The sequence below is a fragment of the Dreissena polymorpha genome, chromosome 3 (assembly GCF_020536995.1).
Source record: "Dreissena polymorpha isolate Duluth1 chromosome 3, UMN_Dpol_1.0, whole genome shotgun sequence".
In the NCBI taxonomy this organism is placed as follows: domain Eukaryota; kingdom Metazoa; phylum Mollusca; class Bivalvia; order Myida; family Dreissenidae; genus Dreissena; species Dreissena polymorpha.
The window spans coordinates 102,660,435-102,686,879 of record NC_068357.1 but is presented as its reverse complement, the minus strand read 5'-3'; the positions used below and the strand labels follow the sequence as shown (position 1 = coordinate 102,686,879).

Here is a 26,445-nt window from a genome sequence, read left to right as displayed (position 1 = left end):
GCCCCTGGGGTCAAATTTGACACTGCCCCGGGTGTCACAAAAATGAACATATGTTAAGATAAAGCCTATTTTGTGCAAACTTTAAAAATCTTCTTGTCCATAACCGTATGGCATAGGGCTACCAAATTTGGTATGTAGTGACATCTAATAGTCCTCTACCAAATTTGTTCAAATTATGCCCCTGGGGTCAAATTTGACCCTGCCCCGGGGGTCACAAAAATGAACATATGCTTATATAAAGCCTATTTTGTGCAAACTTTAAAAATCTTGTCCATAACCGTAGGGCCTAGGGCTACCAAATTCAGTATGTAGTGACATCTAATAGTTCTCTACTTAGTTTGTTCAAATTATGCCCCTGGGGCCAAATTTGACCCTGCCCGGGGGTCACAAAAATGAACATACGCTTAAATAAGGCCTATTTTGTGCAAACTTTAAAAATCTTCTTGTCCTGACCGTATGGCATAGGGCTACCAAATTTGGTATGTAGTGACATCTAATAGTCCTCTAACAAATTTGTTCAAATTATACCCCTGGGGTCAAATTTGACCCTGCCCCGGGGGTCACAAAAATGAACATATACTTAGATAAAGCCTATTTTGTGCAAACTTTAAAAATCTTCATGTCCATAACCGTAGGGCCTAGGGCTACCAAATTCGGTATCTAGTGACATCTAATAGTTCTCTACTTAGTTTGTTCAAATTATGTCCCTGGGAACAAATTTGACCCTGCCCCGGGGGTCACAAAAAGGAACATACGCTTTAATAAGGCCTATTTTGTGCAAACTTTAAAAATCTTCTTGTCCTGACCGTATGGCATAGGGCTACCAAATTTGGTATGTAGTGACATCTTATAGTCCTCTACCAAATTTGTTCAAATTATGCCCCTGTGGTCAAATTTGACCCTTCCCCAGGGTCACAAAAATGAACATATGCTTATATTAAGCCTATTTTGTGCAAACTTTAAAAATCTTTTTGTCCATAACCGTAGGGCCTAGGGCTACCAAATTCGGTATGTAGTGACATCTAATAGTTCTCTACTTAGTTTGTTCAAATTATTCCCCTGGGGTCAAATTGGACCCTGCCTCGGGGGTCAAAAAAATGAACATACACTTAAATAAGGCCTATTTTGTGCAAACTTTAAAAATCTTCTTGTCCATAACCGTATGGCATAGGGCTACCAAATTTGGTATGTAGTGACATCTAATAGTCCTCTAACAAATTTGTTCAAATTATGCCCCTGGGGTCAAATTTGACCATTCCCCAGGGGTCACAAAAATGAACATATGCTTAGATAAAGCCTATTTTGTTCAAACTTTAAAAATCTTCATGTCCATAACGGTAAGGCCTAGGGCTACTAAATTTGGTATGTAGTGACATCTAATAGTCCTCTACCAAATTTGTTCAAATTATGCCCCTGGGGTCAAATTTGACCCTGCCCCGGGGGTCACAAAAATGAACATATGCGTATATAAAGCCTATTTTGTGCTAACTTTAAAATCTTTTTGTCCATAACCGTAGAGTCTAGGGCTACCAAATTCGGTATGTAGTGACATCTAATAGTTCTCTACTTAGTTTGTTCAAATTATGCCCCTGGGGTCAAATTTGACCCTGCCCAGGGGGTCACAAAAATGAACATACGCTTAAATAAGGCCTATTTTGTGCAAACTTTTAAAAAAAATCTTGTCCATAACCGTAGGGCCTAGGGCTACCAAATTTGGTATGTAGTGACATCTAATAGTTCTCTACTTAGTTTGTTCAAATTATGCCCCTGGGGTCAAATTTGACCCTGCCCGGGTTGTCACAAAAATGAGCATACGCTTAAAAAAGGCCTATTTTGTGCAAACTTTAAAAATCTTTTCTATAACCGTATGGCATTGGGCTACCAAATTTGGTACAAATGTATGTAGTGACATCTAAAAGTCCTCTCCCAAGTTTGTTCAAATTATGCCCCTGGGATCAAATTTGACCGTTCCCCAGGGGTCACCAAATTGAACATACTGTGAAACCATTATATATCGTCAGGCATTAATTTTCGTATATTTTGTCAGTCGACCGATTGACGAATTCAAGATCCTCACGAACAATTATGTCCATATTTGAACAAAATAAGACTGAATTACCAAAGGCATGAGGCACTAAAATCCAACATAATCCACGCATACATACTCCGTCCGTTACGTAATCAAGTAAATCCGGTTTTGACACAAAATCGTGTAGATTACACAGTGTACTTAACTGACACGTGACATTGCTCTAAAACGCAAAAGCAGTACACCTGTATTGACTGCGTTGACTTCGTTTAGGTAGAATTGTAATGATAAGCGCTTATTGTTAACTTTATTACCCATTGTGTGTTTTGTGTTTTTCAGTGTTGTTGCAGAAGATTATACAGCCTCCACGCACCGGATTAGATCCGGATCAAAGACAATAAACACAATTAAAAGATTGTGATGTATATACTTACCGTATACATTCTCCGCATTGATTACAAATAAATACAGAACATTTTGATTTGTGTTTGGTTGTTTGCGTTTAACTACAATACAGGTGTAAAAATAGCTTGTGCTTCGTTTTATGGGCTATCCATCGTTTTAATAATTGACAGCTTTTACAAGTTTTACGATACATGTTTCAAATAATTGTTACTTGTAGCAATTGAAAACGTAACAGGTAAAGAGAAATTAGCAATCATGACGATTAGTTCCATCCAAACGTAGGGAAATTGTTTTCAAAAATTCACTTTTTTTTTTTGCGCGCGTTTTCCAGGAAATCCCCGGAAAGCACGTGTTTCGAATTACTGAGTATGACGCAATTAAACATTGCTTTGTATCCTATTGCATTCAATCTAATTTAAACTTACTTGTTCATTGGTTGTTACAATTAAATCTGAACTTTGCACTATGAAACCGCTGTCCCATAATGCACTGTTAATTTTACACTTCCGAAAATTATTGTATCAAAGAGATCAAATATTTACGATGAAACTTTATTGAAAACTGACCAAACAGTTTGTTAACACTAATTTTAACCAATAATCTTCACACCTTTTCTAATGTGCGCCGATAAAGGTAAGATTGTTATTAGTTTGGCCATGATAATAAATGAATAGGACTAATTGGCAACTGGCTTCACTGTTTCAAACCCGGGTTTCAAACACTTGTTAACGGTTATTCGGTGCCACTAATCCGCTAATCATAATAATGATACACTAATGGGGGCAAATTACTGATCACCTGATAACAAACGACTAGTATATTGACATGTGACAAACAGGCCCCACCTCCTGCAAGTGACTCTCAAGTGTCCTTCCTCTTTCCCCAGTACGATTTTTCGCAACCGCGATATATTTCGGACAAACAAATCGGATATTGACAGAAGCATTTTTTTTTTTCAAAGTCATGAATTGGCGAATTTAAGTGCTGACGAAAACGTCATTTTTATAAAAATGACGAAATTTCGTGCTGGCGAAAATAAATGATTTCACAGTATGCTTATATTGGGCCTATTTTGTGCAAACTTTAAAAGTCTTTTTGTCCATAACCATTGAGCCTATTTCTACCAAATTTGGTATGTATTAAAATTTTTAAGTTCTCTACCAAGTTTTTTCAAATTATGCCCTTGGGGTCAAATTTGACCCTGCCCCGGGGGTCACAAAAATGAACATATGCTTAAATACGGCCTATTTTGTGCAAAGTTTAAAAATCTTCTTGTTCATAATTATAGAGCATAGGGCTACTAAATTTCGTATGTAGTGACATCTGATAGTCCTCTACCAAATTTGTTCAAACTATTTCCCTGGGCTCAAATTTGACCCTGCCCCGGGGGTCACAAAACTGAACATATGCTTATATAAAGCCTCTTTTGTGCAAACTTTAAAAATCTTCCTGTCTATAACCATTGGGCCTATGGCTACCAAATTTGGTATGCAGTGACATCTTATAGTTCTCTACCAAGTTTGTTCAAATTATGTCCCTGGGGCCAAATGTATATATAAAAATGCTCACCCTTCCAACTTTAATCGCCCAGTGGGACAAGGGATAGAAAGAGAAAGTCACATGCTTGAGTACATTTCAATCCATGCGCATTGCACGTTTTTTTTGCTTAAAAAACAGTGGAGTGATTCAGGGCCATCATGGCCCTCTTGTTTCATGAAACTTGCAACATGGATAGATGGCAATGTGTACGTCATTTAATTTTGTTCCTACGTCGAAAATTGTGGTTGCTATGGCAACAAATAGACTAGAAATAGTGCTGAAAATGGTGTGTTTTTCTGGATCCTGCGATAACTTTAAAAGTTCTGAATATTTTTTCATGAAACTTGCAACATGAATAGATGGCAATATGTACATTATGCACATTATTTCATTTTGTTCCTACATCAAAAATTGTGGTTGCTATGGCAACAAATAGACTAGAAATAGTGCTGAAAATGGTGTTTTTTTTCTGGATCCTGCGATAACTTTTAAAGTTCTTAATATTTTTTCATGAAACTTGGAACATGGATAGATGGCAATGTTAGCATTATGCACATCATTTCATTTTGTTCCTACGTCAAAAATTGTGGTTGCTATGGCAACAAATAGACAAGAAATAGTGCTGAAAATGGTGTTTTTTTCTGGATCCTGCGATAACTTTAAAAGTTCTTAATATTTTTTCATGAAACTTGCAACATGGATAGATGGCAATGTGGATATTATGTACGTCATTTAATTTTGTTCCTACCTCAAAAATTGTGGTTGCTATGGCAACAAATAGACTAGAAATAGTGCTGAAAATGGTGTTTTTTTCTGGATCCTGCGATAACTTTTAAAGTTCTTAATATTATTTCATGAAACTTGCAACATGGATAGATGGCAATATGGACATTATGTACATCATTTCATTTTGTTCCTACGTCAAAAATTGTGGTTGCTATGGCAACAAATGGACTAGAAATAGTGCTGAAAATGGTGTTTTTTTCTGGATCCTGCGATAACTTCAGAAGTTTTGAATATTTTTTCATGAAAATTGCAACATGGATAGATGGCAATATGGACATTATGCACGTCATTTCATTTTGTTCCTACGTCAAAAATTGTGGTTGCTATGGCAACAAATAGACTAGAAATAGTGCTGAAAATGGTGTGTTTTTTTTAAAGCGATAACTTTTAAAGTTCTGAATATTTTTCGTGAAACTTGGAACATGGATAGATGGCAATATGGACATTATGCTCGTCATTTCATTTTGTTCCTATGTCAAAAATTGTGGTTGCTATGGAAACAAAAAAATAAAATATTCTGAAAATGGTGAAATTTCTGACAATGGTGGAGCCGGTAGGGGACTTTTATTGCTTGGCAATAGTCTTGTTTACTTTAGTTTTGAGAGTGAAATGGTTAGTTTTAGTTTTGTGTAAACACATGTTTTTAGCCGACAATTCATGACAATAATCAGTTATTTCAATGGTACGATTTGTAATGTTCTTCTCTTATACTAAGTATCTTTATTTTAATTATGGTGCAAAAAAGTCATGAAAGTGTTGTTTATTGCTGCAAAAACTTTCTATCGCATACAGTTATGTTTTGACCTTACAATGCTGATTTCTTAAGCAGTTAATTTAGCTGAAAACCCCATATAATGTTCTACAGAAACATTAAGTATTTTCAATAAAGATCACTGAAGGTATAAAGTAGACTGCTTGGCTGTCATTTTCACAGAACGAGAAGAAGCTAGTATGTATCCTGTTGGATTTCGACTACAAGGAGAATAAAGGTGGTGATGCCCATGGCAGTAAACCCTCCTTGAAGAAGAAAGTATCGTGTCGGGTGTTTGCAGTCATGCCTGCAGGCAAAACTACCGTGGACCCTGATGATGACTTCCCCCCAAAGATTGCAGAGGATGAGGATGAAGATTACCCAGGTGAGTGTATTAGTGTAGTTTATTTTTATGTCCCCCACCACTATAGTGGGGGACATATTTTTTTTGCCCGGAAAGCGGACAACGACAACGAGCGAGGCCTGGTATAGGGTAGATAACCCTTGGTTATGGGTAGGTTAGGGGCCGGGTTAGCTTTAAGGTCATTACCTGAACCCTCTAACCTCCCCATGCGCATTACAATACCAGACCTCGCTCATTGTCGTCCGCTTTCCTTTTTGCCCTGTCTGTTGATTTGTTTGTTGGTTTGCTTCAAACTTTAACATTTGCCATAACTTTTGCAATATTAAAGATAGCAACTTCATATTGGGCATGCATTTGTATCTCATGGAGCTGCAGATTTTGTGGGATGAAAGGTCAAGGTCATCCTTCAAGGTCAAAAATATGGGTCAAAATCGCTCATTTAATATACACTCTTTCAATATTGAAGATGGAAACTTGATATTTGGCATGCATGTGTATCTCATGGAGCTGCACATTCTAAGTGGTGAAAGGTCAAGGTCATCCTTCAAGGTCAAATGTCAAATATATGGGGGGACATAGTGTTTCACAAACACATCTTGTTTTTTTTTTATTGGTTATCAGGGTTCGACACTAAGGCACGTCCGACAGACATTGTCTAGTAAGATCGGTGGTCGGGCTAGTAAAACTGTGGGCAAGCTTGTCCGACTGGTCGTACATAAAAAATCTATACTGATTCATATAACTATAACTAACCGAAAACCTTTTTCTCTTAATGTGTTAAATAACTCTCGTATCCGTTATTTACATCAGAACAAAACTAGCGTATATAAATAAACGCGGAGCATTCACATGATTCATTGCTATTTTTAGACGCGAAGGAGAGCTTCCCGCAGAAATTGCTTGTTTCCATTGGTCAAGTTCTCATGAATATTAATGATTTTCTGCATTGCCTTAGAACTTTACATCATGTTTTTACGACTTCTATTGAAAATCGGTATCATCAATGTAAACATTTTGGCGTAGCAGACGAGAGAATGTAATTTAAAGAATGGCTTTGTTCAAGATTGGATTTTTGTCCGACAAATAAGTTAATAAAGAAGAATCCGACGGTAAAACTGACACAGATTATGATAGAAAAAGGGCCTTGGAGCTGCGGTAGCATGGAGCACAGCGGTCAAGGAGGCCCGAATTTGATGACGTTGAATAAATGTCACCTGCTGTACAGACATCATTTGTTATGCCCCCCTTCGAACAAGAGGGGGTATATTGCTTTGCTCATGTCGGTCTGTCGGTCCGTCCACCAAGTGGTTGACAGACGATAACTCAAAAACGCTTGGGCCTAGGATCATGAAACTTCATAGGTACATTGATCATGACTCGCAGATGACCCCTATTGATTTTGAGGTCACTAGGTCAAAGGTCAAGGTCACGGTGACCTGAAATAGTAAAATGGTTTTTGAATGATAACTCAAGAACGCTTACGCCTAGGATCATGAAACTTCATTAGATTGATCATGACTCGCAGATGACCCCTATTGATTTTGAGGTCACTAGGTCAAAGGTCAAGGTCACGGTGACCCGAAATAGTAAAATGGTTTTCGGATGATAACTCAAGAACGCATACGCCTAGGATCATGAAACTTCATAGGTAGATTGATCATGACTTGCAGATGACCCCAATTGATTTTGAGGTCACAAGGTCAAAGGTCAAGGTCACGGTGACCGGAAATAGTAAAATGATTTTCGGATGATAACTCAAGAACGCTTTTGCCTAGGATCACGACACTTCATAGGTACATTGATCGTGACCCGCAGATGACCCCTATTGATTTTCAGGTCACTAGGTCAAAGGTCAAGGTCACAGTGACAAAAATCGTATTCACACAATGGCTGCCACTACAACGGACAGCCCATATGGGGGGCATGCATGTTTTACAAACAGCCCTTGTTTAACTGGTGATTAACAGTGAAATTATAACAAACAATTTATGTTGTAAAATAGTTATATTTTATTTGTTACTCTGTGCATCAAAATAACTTTCTTGTGTTCACTAATTATTTACTTATAAAACCTGATTAAACAGTTACACGACACAATTGTGTTTATTTGCTATGTCATTTATGGTCTAGTAGACATCAGATTCGGGCTAGTACATTTTAAGAGGAGCTGGTCCGATGGTCTGGCTGTAAAAAAAGTTAATGTCGAACCCTGGTTATTATTATACCCCCACAAACGAAGTTTAGGGGGGTATATGGGAGTGAGCTTGTCTGTCGGATGGTCGGTCCGTATTTAGTGTCCGCTCTCTAATTCAAGTTGTTTTCATCCAATCTTCACCAAACTTGGTCAGATGATGTAACTAGATGACGTCTAGGTCAAGTTTTAATATGGGTTATGCCGGGTCAAAAACTAGGTCACTGGGTCACTTAGTGAGTTTTAAACATTGAGCATAGTGTTCGCTCTCTAATTCAAGTAGTTTTCATCTGAGCTTCACCAAACGTGGTCAGAAGTTGTATCTAGATGATGTCTAGGCCAAGTTCGAACATGGGCCATGCCAGGTCAAAAACTAGGTCACGGGGTCACTTAGTGCTGTTAAACAATGAGCATGGTGTCCGCTGATTTTTGTGAAGACAACATGCAAAATATTCTGTGTCAATGCGACATGTGGGGGTATTCGTCACATCTGTGACAAAGCTCTAGTTTATGAATTATTCTTCTTTAGCTCACCTGATTGCTCAGGTGAGCTTTTGGAATCGGTCTTTGTCCGTCGTCCGGACGCCACATTTGGTTGTAAACACTCTAGAGGCCACATTTCTTGTGCCATCTTCATGAAACTTGGTCAGAAGATTTGTTCCAATGATACCTCGATCAAGTTTGAAACTAGGTCATGCTGGGTCAAAAACTAGGTCACTAGGTCAAAAAAAACAACAACCTTGTAAACACTAGAAGTCACATTTCATGCCCAAATCCTTATGTAACTTTATCAAAATGTTTGTCTAAATGATATGTTGGTTGAGATCAAAACTGGTTCCGGTCCGTTGAAAAACATGGCTGCCAGTGGGCGGGGCAGTTTTCCTTATTTGGCTATAGAGAAACCTTGTTAAAGTAACAATCACGCTCAAAAATATCGAATATTTCGTTAAATAAAGCTAACCCACAAAAAAATCAATGTTCCTTTTAGCAAAATGCAAAATTTCAACGTTAGATGTTGTCTGGTAGAATTGATTTAACGATATACAAAATGCTCGTTTTTAATTTTTTTTTGGCCACAAATAATTCCATTTATATCTCCCGTGAAATATCCGAACATTTACGGGCGAACACGAGATTGGATACGGTAAGCGTTGGAAGCATGACGTAGCATGAATAATCATTCTGTGAAATCAAAATGAATTCTGGGTAACTGGAACTTAGCGAATGCGAAAATGGCTTGTATAAATTATGCAAATGAACGTAACCCGAATGAATCCGATCCTGACTCGAAAGCGAAAGTAGATTACATCGTGGAACGATATTTAGATGATTAAAACTTGCCGAATGCTTGTAATATAACGTTTTTACATCAATGTTACTTGTATTTAGGGTCTTCCTATTGTAATTAACCATCGTATTGTACTACTTGTTGTGGAATGTTTTTATATAGCATAATACAGTAGCCGTATGTATTGGTGAGCGTGATAGTGACTTTAACACTCTAAGTCACAATTTTTACCCAATCATCATGAAATTTGGTCAAAACATTGGTTTTATTGATATCTTGGATGAGTTCGAAAATGGTCAAGATTGGTGAAAAAACATGGCCACCAAGGGGCGGGCAGTTTTCGCTCTATGTATATAGTGAAAACATGTAAACACTCTAGAAGTCACATTTTTGGTCCATGAAATTTGGTCAGAACATTTGTTTCCTAGATACGTGAGTTAAGTTCGAAAATGATTCCGGTCCGTTGAAAAACATGGCTGCCAGGGGGACGGGGCAGTTTTCCTTATATTTATATAGTAAAAAAGGCTTGTGAACAGTCAAGAAGTCACATTGTTTGCCCAATCATCATGAAACTTGGTCAAAACATTGGTTTTATTGATATCTCGGACGAGTTCGAAAATGGTCCAGATCAGTAAAAAAAAACATGGCCGCCAGTGGGCGGGGCAGTTTTCTCTTTATGTATATAGTGAAAACATGTGAACACTCCAATTTTCATAAAATTTGGTCAGAATATTTGTTTTCTAGATACGAGAGTTGAGTTCAAAAATGGTATTAGTCCTTTGAAAAACATGGCTGCCAGGGGGGAGGGGGCACTTTTTAAAAAAAAAGCTTGTGAACACTCTAGAAGTCACATTTTATGCCCAATCATCATGGAACTTGGTGAAAAGATTGGTTTTATTTATATTTCAAATGAGTTCAAAAATGGTCCAGATTGGTTAAAAAAAATGGCCGCCAGGGGGGTTGGGGCAGTTTTCCTTATATGACTAAAGAGAAACCTTGTGAACGCTCTAGCAGTCACATTTTTTGCCTAATCATTGTGAAACTTAGTCAATACATTGGTTTTATTGATAACTTGGACAAGTTGGAAAATGGCTCAGATCGGTGAAAAAAACACACTTGTTAGCTCACCTGACGGCTCAGGTGAGGTTTTAGGATTGGTTTTTGTCCGCAGTCCGTTGGTCCACATTTGGTTTGTGAACACTCTAGCATTCACATTTCTCAAGCATTCTTTATCAAAGTTGCTGAGAAGCTATATGGCCGCAAGATGTCCTCCAAGTTTGATAATGATCAAAATCGCATAATAAATGCCATAATTATTGCCCATAGATTGTCAAAATTTTCATTATATTATACAAAATCCTTGTAAGCACTCTAGAGATCACAATTTTGTTTCAGATTTTATGAATCTTGGTCATAATATTTATGTTTGTTAGCAAAGTTTGATGTTTGGTCATGAGGCCAGAGGGGTCAAAATATAGGTCACCAGGTCAAATCTTACAAAAAACTCATAAAGACTCCATACGCCAGAGTTTTGGTGCAATAATGATGAAACTTGACCAGGATGTTTGTCTGGACAATATCTAGGTCAAGTTTGACGTTTGCTAAAGATTAAATGAACCGACTCCTCTCAGGTGAGCGAACTAGGGCCATCTTGGCCCTCTTGTTTTTTGGTTTTGCTAATTTGATTGCACAAAAAATAAATATTTTGATAATTCTTTAAATATTTATTGGTTCAAAATTATTGTGGTAAGCTTAACTGGGTTTAAAAGAAGTTGATATTTTCATCAAAAGTTTGACTGCACAAGCATGTGTTTTCAAAATTTTAATAATAATATGAAGGAATAAGGATTACAGAACAGAAAAATTTTTTTTTTTAATGAAAACTGGTAATTTATGCATATTTTGGATCATATTATTGCAGATGCTAGTGACTGTGACAATCAGGATGTTGACGAAGATGAGGGTGATGACGATGCAGGAATGGCTGAGGAGGGTGCTAACGCTGAACTAGAGTCTGATAGCGATCATGACACTGATGTGGTTGAAGATGAGGAGGAGGACGGAGAAGCGCATCATCTGCCTATACCCCGGCTGGGATCGAAGCAGTCATCTCTTAGGAAACAGCCAACTAGTATCGTTATTAACGGTAATACAATATGCGTGCATATTTTGTGTCAAAGCCATAACTTCACAATTTGTTTCATATTCTGAAATCAATTTAGAGCTACTAACCATAACTACAAACCAAAATCAAATGAGTCTCACGCTTGAAATCAAGTTCACACTTAGAATTTAAAGGTAAATTCATATCTGCAATATAACTTATTAACAGATTAACAGAAACACTTGAGTTCAATTCAGTCAGATGTAAAATGTTTTCTTTTCAGATTTTGTTTTTGAGTCTTTCAACTATTCTTAACCCTTGATCACTTAAAACATATTCTCACCCATTTGAAGTCCCTTAGAAAATTAAATTTAATTTAAGACCTTTCTTACTTGATTCAAATTTTGAAGGCTTCATTTTCAATGGGGGGGGGGGGGGGGGGGGATGGGGGGTAGGGGGTGACCCCTCTCGCATTGTCCAAGCAACATGAAACTTTGATCAAGCAAACAAAAACACGGAACTAAAAAAGACGCTTTCTAATGGATATTGCGGAATGTGTTTCGGTGAATGAGCTGCAATTTCGGTAAATTAACAAAAGCAGGTGCCCGAAAGAGTCTTCTTTCTTTACATTGTAATCAGAGGGCCAGATAAGATGCGTATTTGCGTAAAATACGCACGACAAAAAAGAAAATACGCATGACTTAAAATTGTGTTGAGTACAAAAACTCCTGACTAAATTCGAATTACGCATCGTGTGCAATTTCAATGAGTATTAACCGTTTATACATGCATATAAATTCATGTAAACATGACTGGTTTCCGATACTGTGTCCACACCGGTGAAAACGTAGTGATATCACCATCTTTGTATCAATCTCTTGCACGACGGTTACATTACATTCACCTCTGTGTTGGGCTCAGAACGGACTATTGTTATGAAAGCGTCTCATTCATGTCATGATCATACCAAGCGTTCATCATTGAGGCTACAGTATACTAACAATCTCTTGCACGACGGTTACATTGCATTCACTGCATTAAAGAAAACCATCTCATACCATTATATCTTATATCAGTCTTAATTCATTATTATAAAATTGATATGGTTTTTTGATGTTAAGAAACCAACATACATACACACGTCGAAGCAATTCCTAACGTCACTCAATAAACATTATGTTCAATTGTTTACATTTGGAAATTGCGTGGAATGAATCCATCTGCGTTAATGGGCAATAAAATAGTTCCAAAGAGTTGCATTAAAACTCTCAACGATTTATCGTACATTTAAAAGTCATATCTCTTAATATAATGCATGCGATCTTAAATATCCAATCAAATATACATTGAATGCGTTTGTTCGGTTTTAGCTATTTTATAGACAAAATGGCGTGCTGAGCCTTTCGCAGAGTTGTATGTGAGAGCAAGGAATGACAACTCTGCGTGGAGATTGTCTATGTATAGAATGTGGTTCCCGACCTTATTTACTCCTCAGTCAGAACGGTATCATTTCATGTTGGCCCACGATAGAGGCCGATGTTGATACAACGGGATCCCTGCTGCATTGTTGAGCATCGATATACGCTCATGGTGAAACGTTTGACATTACATTCGATAAAACCCGAATCGCCCAACTTCAAGCAGGGGACAAAAATTCCACTCGTCCGCTCGTATTGACGAGTTAAATCTTGAAAGGACGAGTGAATTTCCCTAAAGCTCTCGTCCTACAGGACGAGTGAAAAAAAACTGATATTAAAATATGTATTTTCTGACCAGTAAGACTCTTTTTCATTAAATACAATCATTTCTTAAAGCATATCTATTCCGAAAGTAGGAAGCGAATGAACCGGAAATCGTTATTGTAAATTTCATACAGCAGGTGCGCGTTGTTATGCGAGACTGTGTCCCGAGTAAATATTGGCTTTTTGGTGTAAACTTTGCGCGTCCATGTTGACAGGGAACCATCTGACTTCATTCACTGTAAGTATTGATTTTTTTAAAGAATTATTTTACTGCGAAGTACGGTTTAAAACCAGTCTGAATTTCATCTGAAAAATGTCTGACATACGAGCGTTCTTTAAAGGGGGCAGGAGCGATGTTCAACCATCCGAAATGGAAAGCACGCAAGCATTAGAAAAAGGAAAAAACAAATTTGTCTTCATTTATTTATTTTGTCTTCCTCATAAATAAAGTAAGTTAACATTTCTTCTGTGATCAGCTGGCATGAATAACTAAGTAAGCAGCATTTTAGCAGTGATATAGGAAACATTGTTAGTCATATCAGTCCTTTGCAATCTTTCTTTCACACATATTTGAAGGACAAGTGCATGTGTTTGCAGGACGAGTGAAAATTTTAATGCACTTGTCCTGCAGGACGAGTGCAATTTATAAATATTTTTGTCCCCTGTTCAAGCATATACGTTTTGCTATCAGTTGATCTCTTGTGTGGCACTATGGAAAAACTTTTACCTTCAAGCGCCTTTTTAAATGGCGCCAAAATACACATATAATGAACAAGTTTTGTGGGCCAAGCTTAGAAGATTTTGATCGTGGCTGTACAGTGTTTGCTAAACAGTGACTTGCCAAATCAAGACGGAAAAAAGAGATTAATGGCTGCTTATAAGCCAAGGGTAAAAAAAATCAGAAAAACTGTTATATAAAACAAAAGTGATTGCTTTATTATGTACAAACTGCTTGTTATAGCGAGTTAACATTACATGTACAGTGTATTATTAATTCTGATCCTTTGAACATAAATACTCCTTAAAGGGATCTTTTCACGCTTTGGTAAATTGACAAAATTGAAAAAAGTTGTTTCAGATTCGCAAATTTTCGTTTTGGTTATGATATTTGTGAGAAAACAGTAATACTGAACATTAACCATGCTCTAATATAGCCATAATATGCATCTTTTGACGATTTTAAAACCTTAAAATTATAAAGCGTTGCAACGCGAAACGATTGAAAAATTTGGAGAGTTCTGTTTTTGTCGTTAAATTTTGTGAAACTACGAAGATTGCTTATATAAGGTATAAAATACGCTTAGCATGTGTACTCGGCGGAATAGCTCAGTAGGTTAAAGCGTTTTTACTTCAGGACTCTGGCAGGACTCCAGGGGTCACTGGTTCGAAACCTGCTCCGGGCAATGTTCTTTTCCTTTTTTTTTATTTTATTCTTGATTTTTTTACTGGAGCTTTTACGATCCAATGTTTACATTTATCAATATAAAGCATTTAATGAATAAGTTAAAAAATGCCAAAATCTGTGAAAAGGCCCCTTTAAAATTATCGGATTTTGATTTTTACTCATCAATTAAAAAATTCATGAGTGAAATACCCCTCGGCTGAAAAAAATATCTGGAGCTCTGATTGTAATCCGCGCGAAAAAATAAAGGGAGACAAGCGTTTGCGACATTGTCGAATCATTTACGTCAAACGAGCGCCATAATAAAAATTGTTGCTTTTCGACGTAAAACGAATAAAAAATATAAAGTTCCTTGAGCAGAATTCGAGTACAAAGGTGCTCGAATCGGACGTCATAAATGGCGACAGGAGTGGTTGGCTGAAGTTGATGAACGTGGAGTTAAATTTTGCAAATGGCTGAAAAAATGTATTGCCTGGTACAGTCAGTCAACAAGTTTAGAATCACCCGGCAAAAAAGTTAATTCTTTTGACAATAATTTCTTTCGGGATTTAGTGTCAATGTGAGAAGATGTAAAAGTAAAGGCTACAATTTATTTTGTTTGATAACAGGTTAGGCCAGACAGCATATGCAGTTTTTTGTCAAAAATAGCCAATTAAAGTTCACCCTTCGGCAAAGTATTAAAAATCATTCAACTTACAGAATTAGTATTTCAAAACATTGTCATGGCATTTGTTTTCAATCAGCAAAAAGCTTATTTGAAAATAATAAAGCCTTTGATATTCATATGCATATTTCAAAACATAACTCATTCAATCAGTTCCGTTTAACTTTTTGCTGCATTTATCCCCCCCTGTAAGCATAATACAAAAGCTTTCTTGCTAAACATTGGTTAATTTTCTCCTTTACCTAATGTATACCGTATACACTTGTCATTTTGTTTTTATTGTGGCATTATGGAAAATTAAAAACAAATTAATCGGAACTGCTGATTATCCAGAACTAGTTGACAAACTGTATATGTTCATTGTTGATTGAAATTTTTGGTTTCTTACTATTAAAAAATAAATATATTAACTCTCCTTTACAAAATGAACTTGCAAAACAGTGGTGATGTTTATGCCCCTGGATCGAAAGATCGGGGGTATAATGTTTTTGGCCTGTCTGTCATTGTATGCGTGTGTGTGTGTGTGTCCCAAAACTTTAACCAAAACTTTAACCTTTGTCATAACGTTTGCAATATTGAAGATAGCAACTTGATATTTGGCATGCATGTGTATCTCATGGAGCTGCACATTTTGAGTATTGAAAGGTCAAGGTCATCCTTCAAGGTCAAAGGTCAAAAAAACAAATTCCAAAACTTTAACCTTCATCATAACTTTTGTAATATTGAACATAGCAACTTGATATTTGGCATGCATGTGTATCTCATGCAGCTGCAAATTTTGAGTGGTGAAAGGTCAAGGTCACCCTTCAAGGTCTAAGGTAAAAAAAAAAAATCAAAGCAGCGCATTAGGGGGCATTGTGTTTCTGACAAACACATCTCTTGTTAAGATTTGTGTTAATTTCTTAGCTTTTTTTATGCCCCCCTTCGAAGAAGAGGGGGTATATTGCTTTGCTCATGTCGGTCTGTCGGTCAGTCTGTCGGTCCGTCCACCAGGTGGTTGTCAGATGATAACTCAAGAACGCTTGGGCCTAGGATCATGAAACTTCAAAGGTACATTGATCATGACTCGCAGATGACCCCTATTGATTTTGAGGTCACTAGGTCAAAGGTCAAGGTCACGGTGACCCTAAATAGTAAAATGGTTTCCGGATGATAACTCAAGAACGCATACGCCTAGGATCATGAAACATCAACGTTAGATAGATCATGACTCGCAGACAACCCCTATTGATTTTGAGGTCACTAGGTCAAAGGTCAAGGTCACGGTGACCCGAAATAGTAAAATGGTTTTCGGATGATAACTCAAGAACGCATACGCCTAGGATCATGAAACTTCATAGGTAGATTGATCATGACTCGCAGATGACCCCTATTGATTTTGAGGTAACAAGGTCAAAGGTCAAGGTCACGGTGACCCTAAATAGTAAAATGGTTTCGGATGATAACTCAAGAACGCATACGCCTAGGATCATGAAACTTCATCGTTAGATAGATCATGACTCGCAGATGACCCCTATTAATTTTGAGGTCACTAGGTCAAGGTCACGGTGAACCGAAATAGTAAAATGGTTTTCAGATGATAACTCAAGAACACATACGCCTAGGATCATGAAACTTCATATATACATTGATCATGACTCGCAGATGACCCCTATCGATTTTCAGGTCACTAGGTCAAAGGTCAAGGTCACAGTGACAAAAAACGTATTCACACAATGGCTGCCACTACAACGGACAGCCCATATGGGGGGCATGCATGTTTTACAAACAGCCCTTGTTATTTGTTATTTTGCTAAGTCTCAGGAGCTTCCGGGGGCCTTTCGCCCCCTGGGCCCCCTACCAGGGCTTTGCCCTGGACACATTGGGGGTCCTGGCAGCCCCCAGGCCCCCAGCTGAATTTTCAGGTTTTTCAGTTATGCAAACTTTTAACCCTGTAGATACTGATGAGCAGCAAACAGCATAAAAACCTGAACAGAATGCCAGTTACTTGCAGGCTGTTCTGGGATTATGCTGTTTGCACATAGCCATTTTCACTTTGCTTCTAAGTGGGAAAGGATTAAACAGCCTGGTTATCAATTGTAAATGTAGTTTTCTTAGCAGATATAAGATAAAAACAAATGATTGCAGCAGAAGATTTTGAGAAAGTAGAGAAGACCAGCAATCTTAACCTGGACGCGCAGGACAAAGCAGGCTGGAGTGTGGTGCACCACCTTGTGTCGCCACTGGTGTATGGTTCCTATGACAACGAGGAGCTGCTCTACATCCTCCACAAGGCTGGTGCCTCTATCACCCTGGAGAACAAGCATGGGGACACACCCCTCGCGCAGGCTATCAAGTCTGGAGGCACGCCACGTTTGAGCAAGAGGCTACAGGATATACTCGGCATAGAGGCAGATAAGCTGGTAGGATGATATGAATATCGACAAAAGGAGTAAAGTTCTGGGAAAATTGGGCTTAATGCATGTGCATTATGTGTTTTCCCAGATTATCCTGTGCAGTCTGCAAAGGCTAATCAGGGACAACACTCTCTGCGTCCATGGAATGTTTCCTTTAAAGGAAATCTTTTTTAAATATAAATTCAGTTTAGGCAGAAAGTGTCATCCCTGATAAACCTTTGCAGACTGCAGGCTAATATGAGAAAATTTATATACAAACATTAGACCCAGTATTTCTAGAACTAGGCTAAAAATTTTCTGTCTAAGGATAACTAGTGTTCTATCAATCTTTGGGGCTTGATAATTAAAGCGATACACCCTTTTAATACACAAATAAGTGATAATTTGTTAAGTTCATGTTTTATTTTATGTGGAAGTATAAAGAAGAACATGTTTGTAGAAGGCACTAAATTATTATTTTACAACAAAAATAAACCTGAAAAAAATGATTATTTTAATAAATTTTTAGCGAGGCTGTTTTCGGAGAAAACCCGAGGTATTGTCATAGCCTGCTCATTGTCTGCCGTCCAGCGTCGTGCTAAAATCTTTACATTGGCTCTAAAATCAAAGTGCTTCCACCTAAAACTTTGAAACTTCATATGTAGATGCACCTTGTGACCTCTAAAAAAAAAAAAAAAATTCTGACAAGCTTTCGCAGCCGAGCGTGGCACCCGTTATGCGGTGCTCTTGTTCAATGAAATTGTATTTTTTTTGTACAATTTTGGTCAAGTTAATTATATCAAATATAGCGATGTAAAAAATCATCCAGGAAAATTAAATTGCCACTAATCTATTCACTATTTTGGTATGCCCCATTTAGCAAGCATCATAATGTCTCATTATTCCAGGAAAGCACTAAGCAGAGTCCATTCAAATTACAAACAGAGCCTCCAAAACCAGGCAGCTCATTTGAAGCAGACTCTGAGGAGATGTTAAAAAAGATTACACCAGCTCCTCCTGAGAATGACATCAAGAAAGCAGTGCCAAAAGTGGACAGCAATTGTCTGGCATCCACTGGGGGGTATGCACAATTTGTTGCAGAATGGTGCATTCACTGAGATCTTTATTGTATTAATTTCGTAATATATGTAATTCTTTGATGTTGTACACTTCAAAAGGAAATTTTGAGTGGTATTTTTAATCTGTTTTTCAACGAAGTTGAAAATCCTACTTATCATTTTGAAGTAAATTCCTCAACCAGTAGGTTTCTTGTCAATCATTTTAGTTTGAATTAACCAATCTTTGTAAACTTCCGATATATCAAGCTTGCATGGAGTCCTAGCATGGGATTGTATTTGGGCTTGTTAATTGTTAACAATTAAAAATTATAATTGCTCAATAGCTTGAGTTTGGAAGAAGGTTTTGATCTGATAATTTGTGTTTGTAGATAATATGCAAATATAGCTTACGATTGCATTTGCTGCCAATTGTGTCACAAAAATCATTTATCGTACGATGCCCTTATTTTGAGCATAACCTAATTTCGATCACTTTGTTTACATTAAGAACGCGGCTCTCGTGATGACGTCACACGCATGCGCTCCAATTATTTTGTTTTACTTGGATTACTACGCTTGAAAATAATGACAGACACAACTAAAATAAGGAAAAAAAACAGTTTAATTGTATTTAAAAATCTTACTTCAACTAAAATAATCCAAATGTATGCCTATTTCGTGCATTTTTTCGATACTCTTCATTAAACTTGCACATAAATTGCAGGCCACTGCCTTAGTGTAAACATACCACTTTAATGTATTTGATTTTATTGTAATGAAAATTCTTTTATTTTTTCGCGATTCCCAAAAAATGTTGCATGGAACAATCTGTGCACGCACATCCTGAAAATAGGTTACATTACGATATACACACGTTCAGTGGGTAAACCCTGTCCCGACTTGATGATAATTTTATCAAATCTTTTAATAGGAACATATATGCCAAAATTGTATTTGAACAAATTGCGAACGTTATTTCTTTTCCAACTCTTGAACACTTTTTCATGTCAATGCTGCTCAAAAGAAGATCGACCAAAAAAACAGAAACTTGTTAAATGGAAAATAGAAGTTATAAAAAAGTTAAATTAATCTTTCAGTTTCTCTAAATGTGTTCGGTGAATCGAATTTTCGAAGTTTGTTGACCTCCTGCTTATTGTAATCGAGTACTCTTGCTTTATATATGTGACATCTCGACTCAAGGTAAACAACGCGCATAGTGTATGCCATTTGCAGGTGTGTATGGAACTATCGGCTTTGGGTGATTAAACACGCTGTAAATAAACAATTTTGACATGGGTTGAACGGGAATGAAATAAATCTTTAAAGGTACATCGTTTATTGCGGCATTGTTTGAATTAATTCATCAATTATTTTATTTGTTTCCTTAGCTGCTCGACTCAAGGTAATTGGAGGATAGCTTTTGATACATGAACACAAAAGTTTGTTAAAGATGGGAAGAAATGTTTTGCATGAAGCTTAACAAAGCACTTCAAATTATTTATAATGATAAATTTATTTTGTATTGCAGGGAAATTGTGTTCGATCAAGCGCAAGGGATACCCTACGATGTGGTTCTTTCAAAAATCGAAATTCACAGCTTCCTGTACGACACATATAACTTTTACAAAATACAAATCATTCATCACAAAGCCAAAAACATCTTCATACTGTTCACAAAGTGGGGTCGTATTGGCACCACAGGCCAGTATCAACAGACACCTTATCAGAAACTTTCAGACGCAGTTGCCAGCTTCTGCCAGATCTTCAAGTCCAAGACGGGAAACAAGTGGACAAACATCAAAGAGTATGTCACGTCATGTAATCGAATTGCCTTTTTTAACTGGCCTAAGCAGATAGTGCTTATTGGGAGCTTTACGGATCTTGTCCGACCTACCTCAGTTTGTATCTTTTTCAGTTCACTTTTTATGCCCCCAAAGGAGGGCATATAGTGATCGGACCGTCCGTCTTTCCGTCATACTTTGCGTTTAGGTTTCGCATTTAGGTTTCGAAAAAATGCTCATAAGTTCCATGTCCCTTCACATAGCAACTTGATATTTGGCATGCATGTGTATCTCATGGAGCTGCACATTTTGAGTGGTGAAAGGTCAAGGTCATCCTTCAAGGTCAAAGGCAAAAAAATAAACCTGTATCAAAGCGGCGCAGAAGGGCGCATTGTGTTTCTGACAAACACATCTCTTGTTCCTTTGAATGACTGCTTCTGAACTGCTCCGCAAATTTTAATAAAACATTACAGGTAGTTTTCATCCGTTCTTCACCACACTTGCTCAGAAGTTGTATCTAGATGATGTGTAGGTCCAGTTCGAACATGGGCCATGCAGGGTAAAAAACCAGGTCATGGGGACACTTAGTGCGTTTTAAACATCGAGCATGGTGTCTGCTGTTTTCTGTAAAGACAACATGCGAAATATTCTGTGTCAATGCGGCATGTGGGGGTATTCGTCACATCTGTGACAAAGCTCTAGTTATCTTTGACGTTTTTTGTAATCATGCTCCTGGGGTCAATCATAACCAAGCCTAGAGGTCACATAATTTATTGATTTTTATGTCCCCCACTATAGTAGTGGGGGACATATTGTTTTTGCCCTGTCTGTTGGTCTGTCTGTTTGCGCCAACTTTAACATTTTGCAATAACTTTTGCTATATTGAAGATAGCAACTTCATATTTGGCATGCATGTGTATCTCATGAAGCTGCACATTTTGAGTGGTGAAAAGCCAAGGTCAAGGTCATCCTTCAAGGTCAGAGGTCAAATATATGTGGCCAAAATCGCTCATTTTATGAATACTTTTGCAATATTGAAGATCGCAACTTGATATTTGGCATGCATGTGTATCTCATGGAGCTGCACATTTTGAGTGGTGAAAGGTCAAGGTCAAGGTCATCCTTCAAGGTCAGAGGTCAAATATATGTGGCCCAAATCGCTTATTTTATAAATACTTTTGCAATATTGAAGATAGCAACTTGACATTTGGCATGCATGTGCATCTCATGGAGCTGCACATTTTGAGTGGTGAAAGGTCAAGGTCATCCTTCAAGGTCAGAGGTCAAATATATGTGGCCCAAATTGCTTATTTTATGAATACTTTTGCAATATTGAAGATAGCAACTTGATATTTGGCATGCATGTGTATCTCATGGAGCTGCACATTTTAAGTGGTGAAAGGTCAAGGTCATCCTTCACAATGTCAAGGTCATCCTACAAGGTCAAACATCATATAGGGGGACATTGTGTTTCACAAACACATCTTGTTTTTATAATAATTTTCTAAATCTTATTTTCTGAAATTTTCACGAGTTGGGGGTGCAACATCATATGGTTGACCTCTACTAAGTTTCTTTAAATGCCTCTGCGGTCAAATTTGGCTCCACGGTAGGGGTAACCATTATGTTTGTCTATATGTAACCCAGCCCCTGTGTTGGCTTATATTGCACAGGTTCAGTAAGGTGGCCAAGAAATACCACCTGGTGGCCATGGACAGGCAGCCTCAACAAGCTCTCAGGGTCGACTTCAAACTGGAGTCCAGAATTCCTTCCCAGCTCCCAGCCAGTGTTCAACTCCTTCTCAATGAAATGGTATGTCTGCTGTAGGACGGGTTGTCAATGTACTCTCCCAGGGATGGGATATATCGGAGACTGTCAATGTACTCTCCCAGGGATGGGATATATCGGAGACTGTCAATGTATTCTCCAAGGGATGGGATATATCGGAGACTGTCAATGTACTCTCCAAGGGATGGGATATATTGGAGACTGTCAATGTACTCTCCTAGGGACGGGATATATTGAAGACTGTCCATGTACTCTCCCAGGGATGGGATATATCGGAGACTGTCAATGTACTCTCCTAGGGATGGGACATGTTGGAGACTGTCAATGTACTGTCCCAGGTATGGGATATATTGGAGACTGTCAATGTACTCTCCCAGGGATGGGATATATTGGAGACTGTCAATGTTCTCTCCCAGAGATGGGATATATTGGAGACTGTCAATGTACTCTCCCAGGGATGGGATATATTGGAGACTGTCAATGTACTCTCCCAGGGATGGGATATATTGAAGACTGTCAATGTTCTCTCCCAGGGATCGGATATATTGGAGACTGTCAATGTACCCTCCCAGGGATGGGATATATTGGAGACTGTCAATGTACTCTCCCAGGGATGGGATATATTGGAAACTCAATGTTCTCTCCCAGGGATGGGATATATTGAAGACTGTCAATGTACTCACCCAGGGATGGGATATATTGGAGACTGTCAATTTACTCACCCAGGGATGGGATAAATTGGAGACTGTCAATGTACTCTCCCAGGTATGGGATATATATCGAAGACTGTCAATGTACTCTCCCAGGGATTGGATATATTGGAGACTGTCAATTTACTCTCTGAGGGATGTAATATATTGGAGACTGTCAATGTACTTTCCCAGGGATGGGATATATTGGAGACTGCCAATATACTCTCCCTGGGATGGGATATATTGGAGACTGTCAATGTTCTCTCCCAGGGATGGGATATATTGGAGACTGTCAATGTACTCTCCCAGGGATGGGATATATCGGAGACTGTCAATGTACTCTCCCATGGATGGGATATATTGGAGACTGTCAATGTACTCTCCCAGGGATTGGATATATTGGAGACTGTCAATGTTCTCTCCCAGGGATGGGATATATCGGAGACTGTCAATGTACTCACCCAGGGATGGGATATATATTGGAGACTGTCAATTTACTCTCCCAGGGATGGGATATATTGGAGACTGTCAATGTACTCTCCCAGGGATTGGATATATTGGAGACTGTGAATGTACTCTCCCAGGTATGGGATATATTAAGACTGTCAATGTACTGTCCCAGGGATGGGATATATTGAAGACTGTCATTGTACTCTCCCAGGGATGGGATTTATTTAAAAGCAAACATATAAACACAAACATAGAAACACAAGCATATAAGGCAAGCAAACAATTTTTTCTACTGTAATCATTCACCTGTCTGTCCACCCTCACAGATTGATGTTGGCATGATGCAGGCAGCACTGAAGAAGGCTAACATGGCGGAGGAGTACATGCCTTTTGGCCGCATCAAACGTGAGATACTCATAAAGGCCAGAAAGATGCTTCATCAGATCGGGTAACCATTTGTTTGACCTATTGTAGTATTAGATCTTTGTGTTGAAAGATAATGGTGTTTATTCACAAACCTTTTTTTACTTCAGATGTATGAATTCTTCAATTTTTAGTGAGGCTGTTTTCGGAGAAAACCCGATCTATTGTCATAGCCAGCTTGTCCGACGTCTGCCGTAGGTGTCGTGCTAAAACCTTAACATTTGCTCTACAATCAAAGTGCTACCACCTACAAGTTTGAAACTTCATATGTAGATGCACCTTGATGAGTTCTACATTCACCCATTTTTGGGTCACTAGGTCAAAGGTCAAGGTCACTGTGACCTCTAATATCAAACTTTAACATAGGCTCTAAAATCAAAGTGCTTCCACCTACAACTTTGAAACTTCATATGTAGTTGCACCCTGATGAGTTCTACATGCCACACCTATTTTTGGGTCACTAGGTCAAAGGTCAAGGTCACTGTGACCTCTAATATAAAACTTTAACAAAAACCTTAACATTGCCTCTAAAATCAAAGTGCTTCCACTTACAACTTTGAAACTTCATATGTAGATGCACCTTGATGAGTTCTACATGCCACACCCATTTTGGGTCACTAGGTCAAAGGTCAAGGTCACTCTGACCTCTAAAAAAAAAAAAAAAAAAATTCTGACAAGCTTTCACAGCCTAGCGTGGCACCCGTTATGCGGTGCTCTTGTTTTTGTTGCAGCCATAATGTAACATTGAATCAAGCTAACACTTGTCTTTAATTTTATTATCATCATTTGTATATTACAATCTCATAAAATGAAAATACAGTCCAAGAGTGGCAAAATCTTTAAAAGATCTTTCACCCACAGACTACTAAATATAATAACGACTTGTTCATTGGCTGAATCCTTTTGTCCTTTTGTATACAATACAGCATAACAGGCCTTGAACAATTTTTCCAGAGCCACTTGCCTTACAATCCACTAGCCCTTCACTTTAATCTGCTCGCCCTGCATTAAAAATATAAAATATCTATATTTATAGTAATGATCAACCAGAACCTTTTTCTAAACTTAAACTATCATCTAACTTTGTCTCATTGTAATAAACAAACTTCTATAAGTCAATACTTTACGTAAAAATGCAGTCGTAAGTCAAGATTGTTTCCTCTGAAAATGGATTAAAACTATAATGTCGACTTATGAGATTGTTCTTGAACTTTTAAAAATAAAAATCGAGGTAGATTGTTCTCCGCGTTGTAGCGGTAATTGTTGTAAAAGTTGTTGTCATTAAAACTCGTGGATTTACAAAGCAAAACATTGTATTTTAAATGACCCAAATTAATATAATCACATTTTTAACTTTACTTTTGCTTTAAGTTTAATGTAAGCTAGTGTTTGTTTGTTTTTCTGAAATTGTAAACAAAGAGTCAATGGCATCAGTACAAGTCTTGCGAAAATTTGCGTGAATAGACAGTTTGATTGACAAAGGAAAGCCGCTTCCTGTCTGAAGCCACAAAGCAACACCTTTCTTGCAGACAAAATTGGCTTCCCTTTTATAGCAATCAATGTGCTGAATTAATCGTTTCTTTGGCAATCGTCCAATTAAGTAACAGCAGATGCATAACTCCGCCTTTTGAATCTCTTGCAGAGAACGGAGGTGGAGTTAAACGGTTAATTGAGCAAGTGTTTTACGCAAGTTGAGTCCCGATTTGCCGTTATTACTCGGTCTAAACATTGAAATGACGAATACATTTATCTAGGATTTGCCGAGAAATATCGATTAGTTCATATTTACAAACTTACTTCTCAACCGGAAAAACAGCACTCGCCCAGTCGGTCAAGATTTAACAACTTCACTCGAGCAGTCGAGTAGATTTTTCAAGGCCTGCATAATGCATTTAGGAATTTAATCTTCGACAAATAATTCTGAAAGCTCAATAATTGCTTCATGCTTAGATGTAATATATTGCTTGATATCAGTTTATTTCAAAGGTGCTCTGTATTTAAAATATATATATGTTACTGTTGACAAATATGTTGATAATTATCTCATTTATCAAGCACTTTGACAGAATTATGGCCCCTTTTATACTTAGATAATTGAACATTTAGCCTAAAGGCCTGAAGAGCTTTTGTCATGGCGTGGTTTCCGTGCGTGCGTGCGTGTGTGTGTGCGTGCCTGCATTAGACTTTTTCTTGTTTACGCGATAAAGTCCACAGTTTTCATCCGATTCTTTTCAAACTTGTTCAGTGTCTTTATATTAATGAGGACTCGAACCCTGTTGAAAATGGGTTACATCAGAGTAAAAAGTCCAGAATTATCTCCCCTTGAATTTGAGATAATTGTGAAATAAGGCTTGTTTACGCAATAAAGTCCAGTTTTCATCAGATTCTTTTCAAACTTGTTCAGTATCTTTATGTTAATGAGGACTCGAACCCTATTGAAAATGGGTTACATCAGAGTAAAAAGATCAGAATTATCTCCCCTTGAATTTGAGAAAATTGTGAAATAAGGCTTGTTTACTCAATAAAGTCCACAGTTTTCATCCAATCATTTCCCAACTTGCACAGTGTCTTTATCTGAATGATGAGTAAAACCCTATTGAAAATGAGCAATAT

The 26,445-nt window shown here is 37.7% G+C and overlaps 1 protein-coding gene across 3 annotated transcripts in view; it reads left to right on the top strand.

The window, feature by feature from the left end:
• Window positions 1–26,445, top strand: part of LOC127872886 (poly [ADP-ribose] polymerase tankyrase-like) — a 255,395-nt gene that overhangs the window by 180,962 nt on the left and 47,988 nt on the right. For 2 of the 3 annotated variants that reach the window (XM_052416370.1, XM_052416368.1), the window contains 7 exons: window positions 5,694–5,895; window positions 11,275–11,499; window positions 17,393–17,667; window positions 18,549–18,721; window positions 20,227–20,502; window positions 22,153–22,291; window positions 23,736–23,857. In XM_052416370.1, the coding sequence (XP_052272330.1) occupies window positions 5,694–5,895; window positions 11,275–11,499; window positions 17,393–17,667; window positions 18,549–18,721; window positions 20,227–20,502; window positions 22,153–22,291; window positions 23,736–23,857 (1,412 nt within the window). The remainder of the gene's footprint in view (window positions 1–5,693; window positions 5,896–11,274; window positions 11,500–17,392; window positions 17,668–18,548; window positions 18,722–20,226; window positions 20,503–22,152; window positions 22,292–23,735; window positions 23,858–26,445) is intronic. The other variant, XM_052416369.1, reaches the window with a different exon arrangement.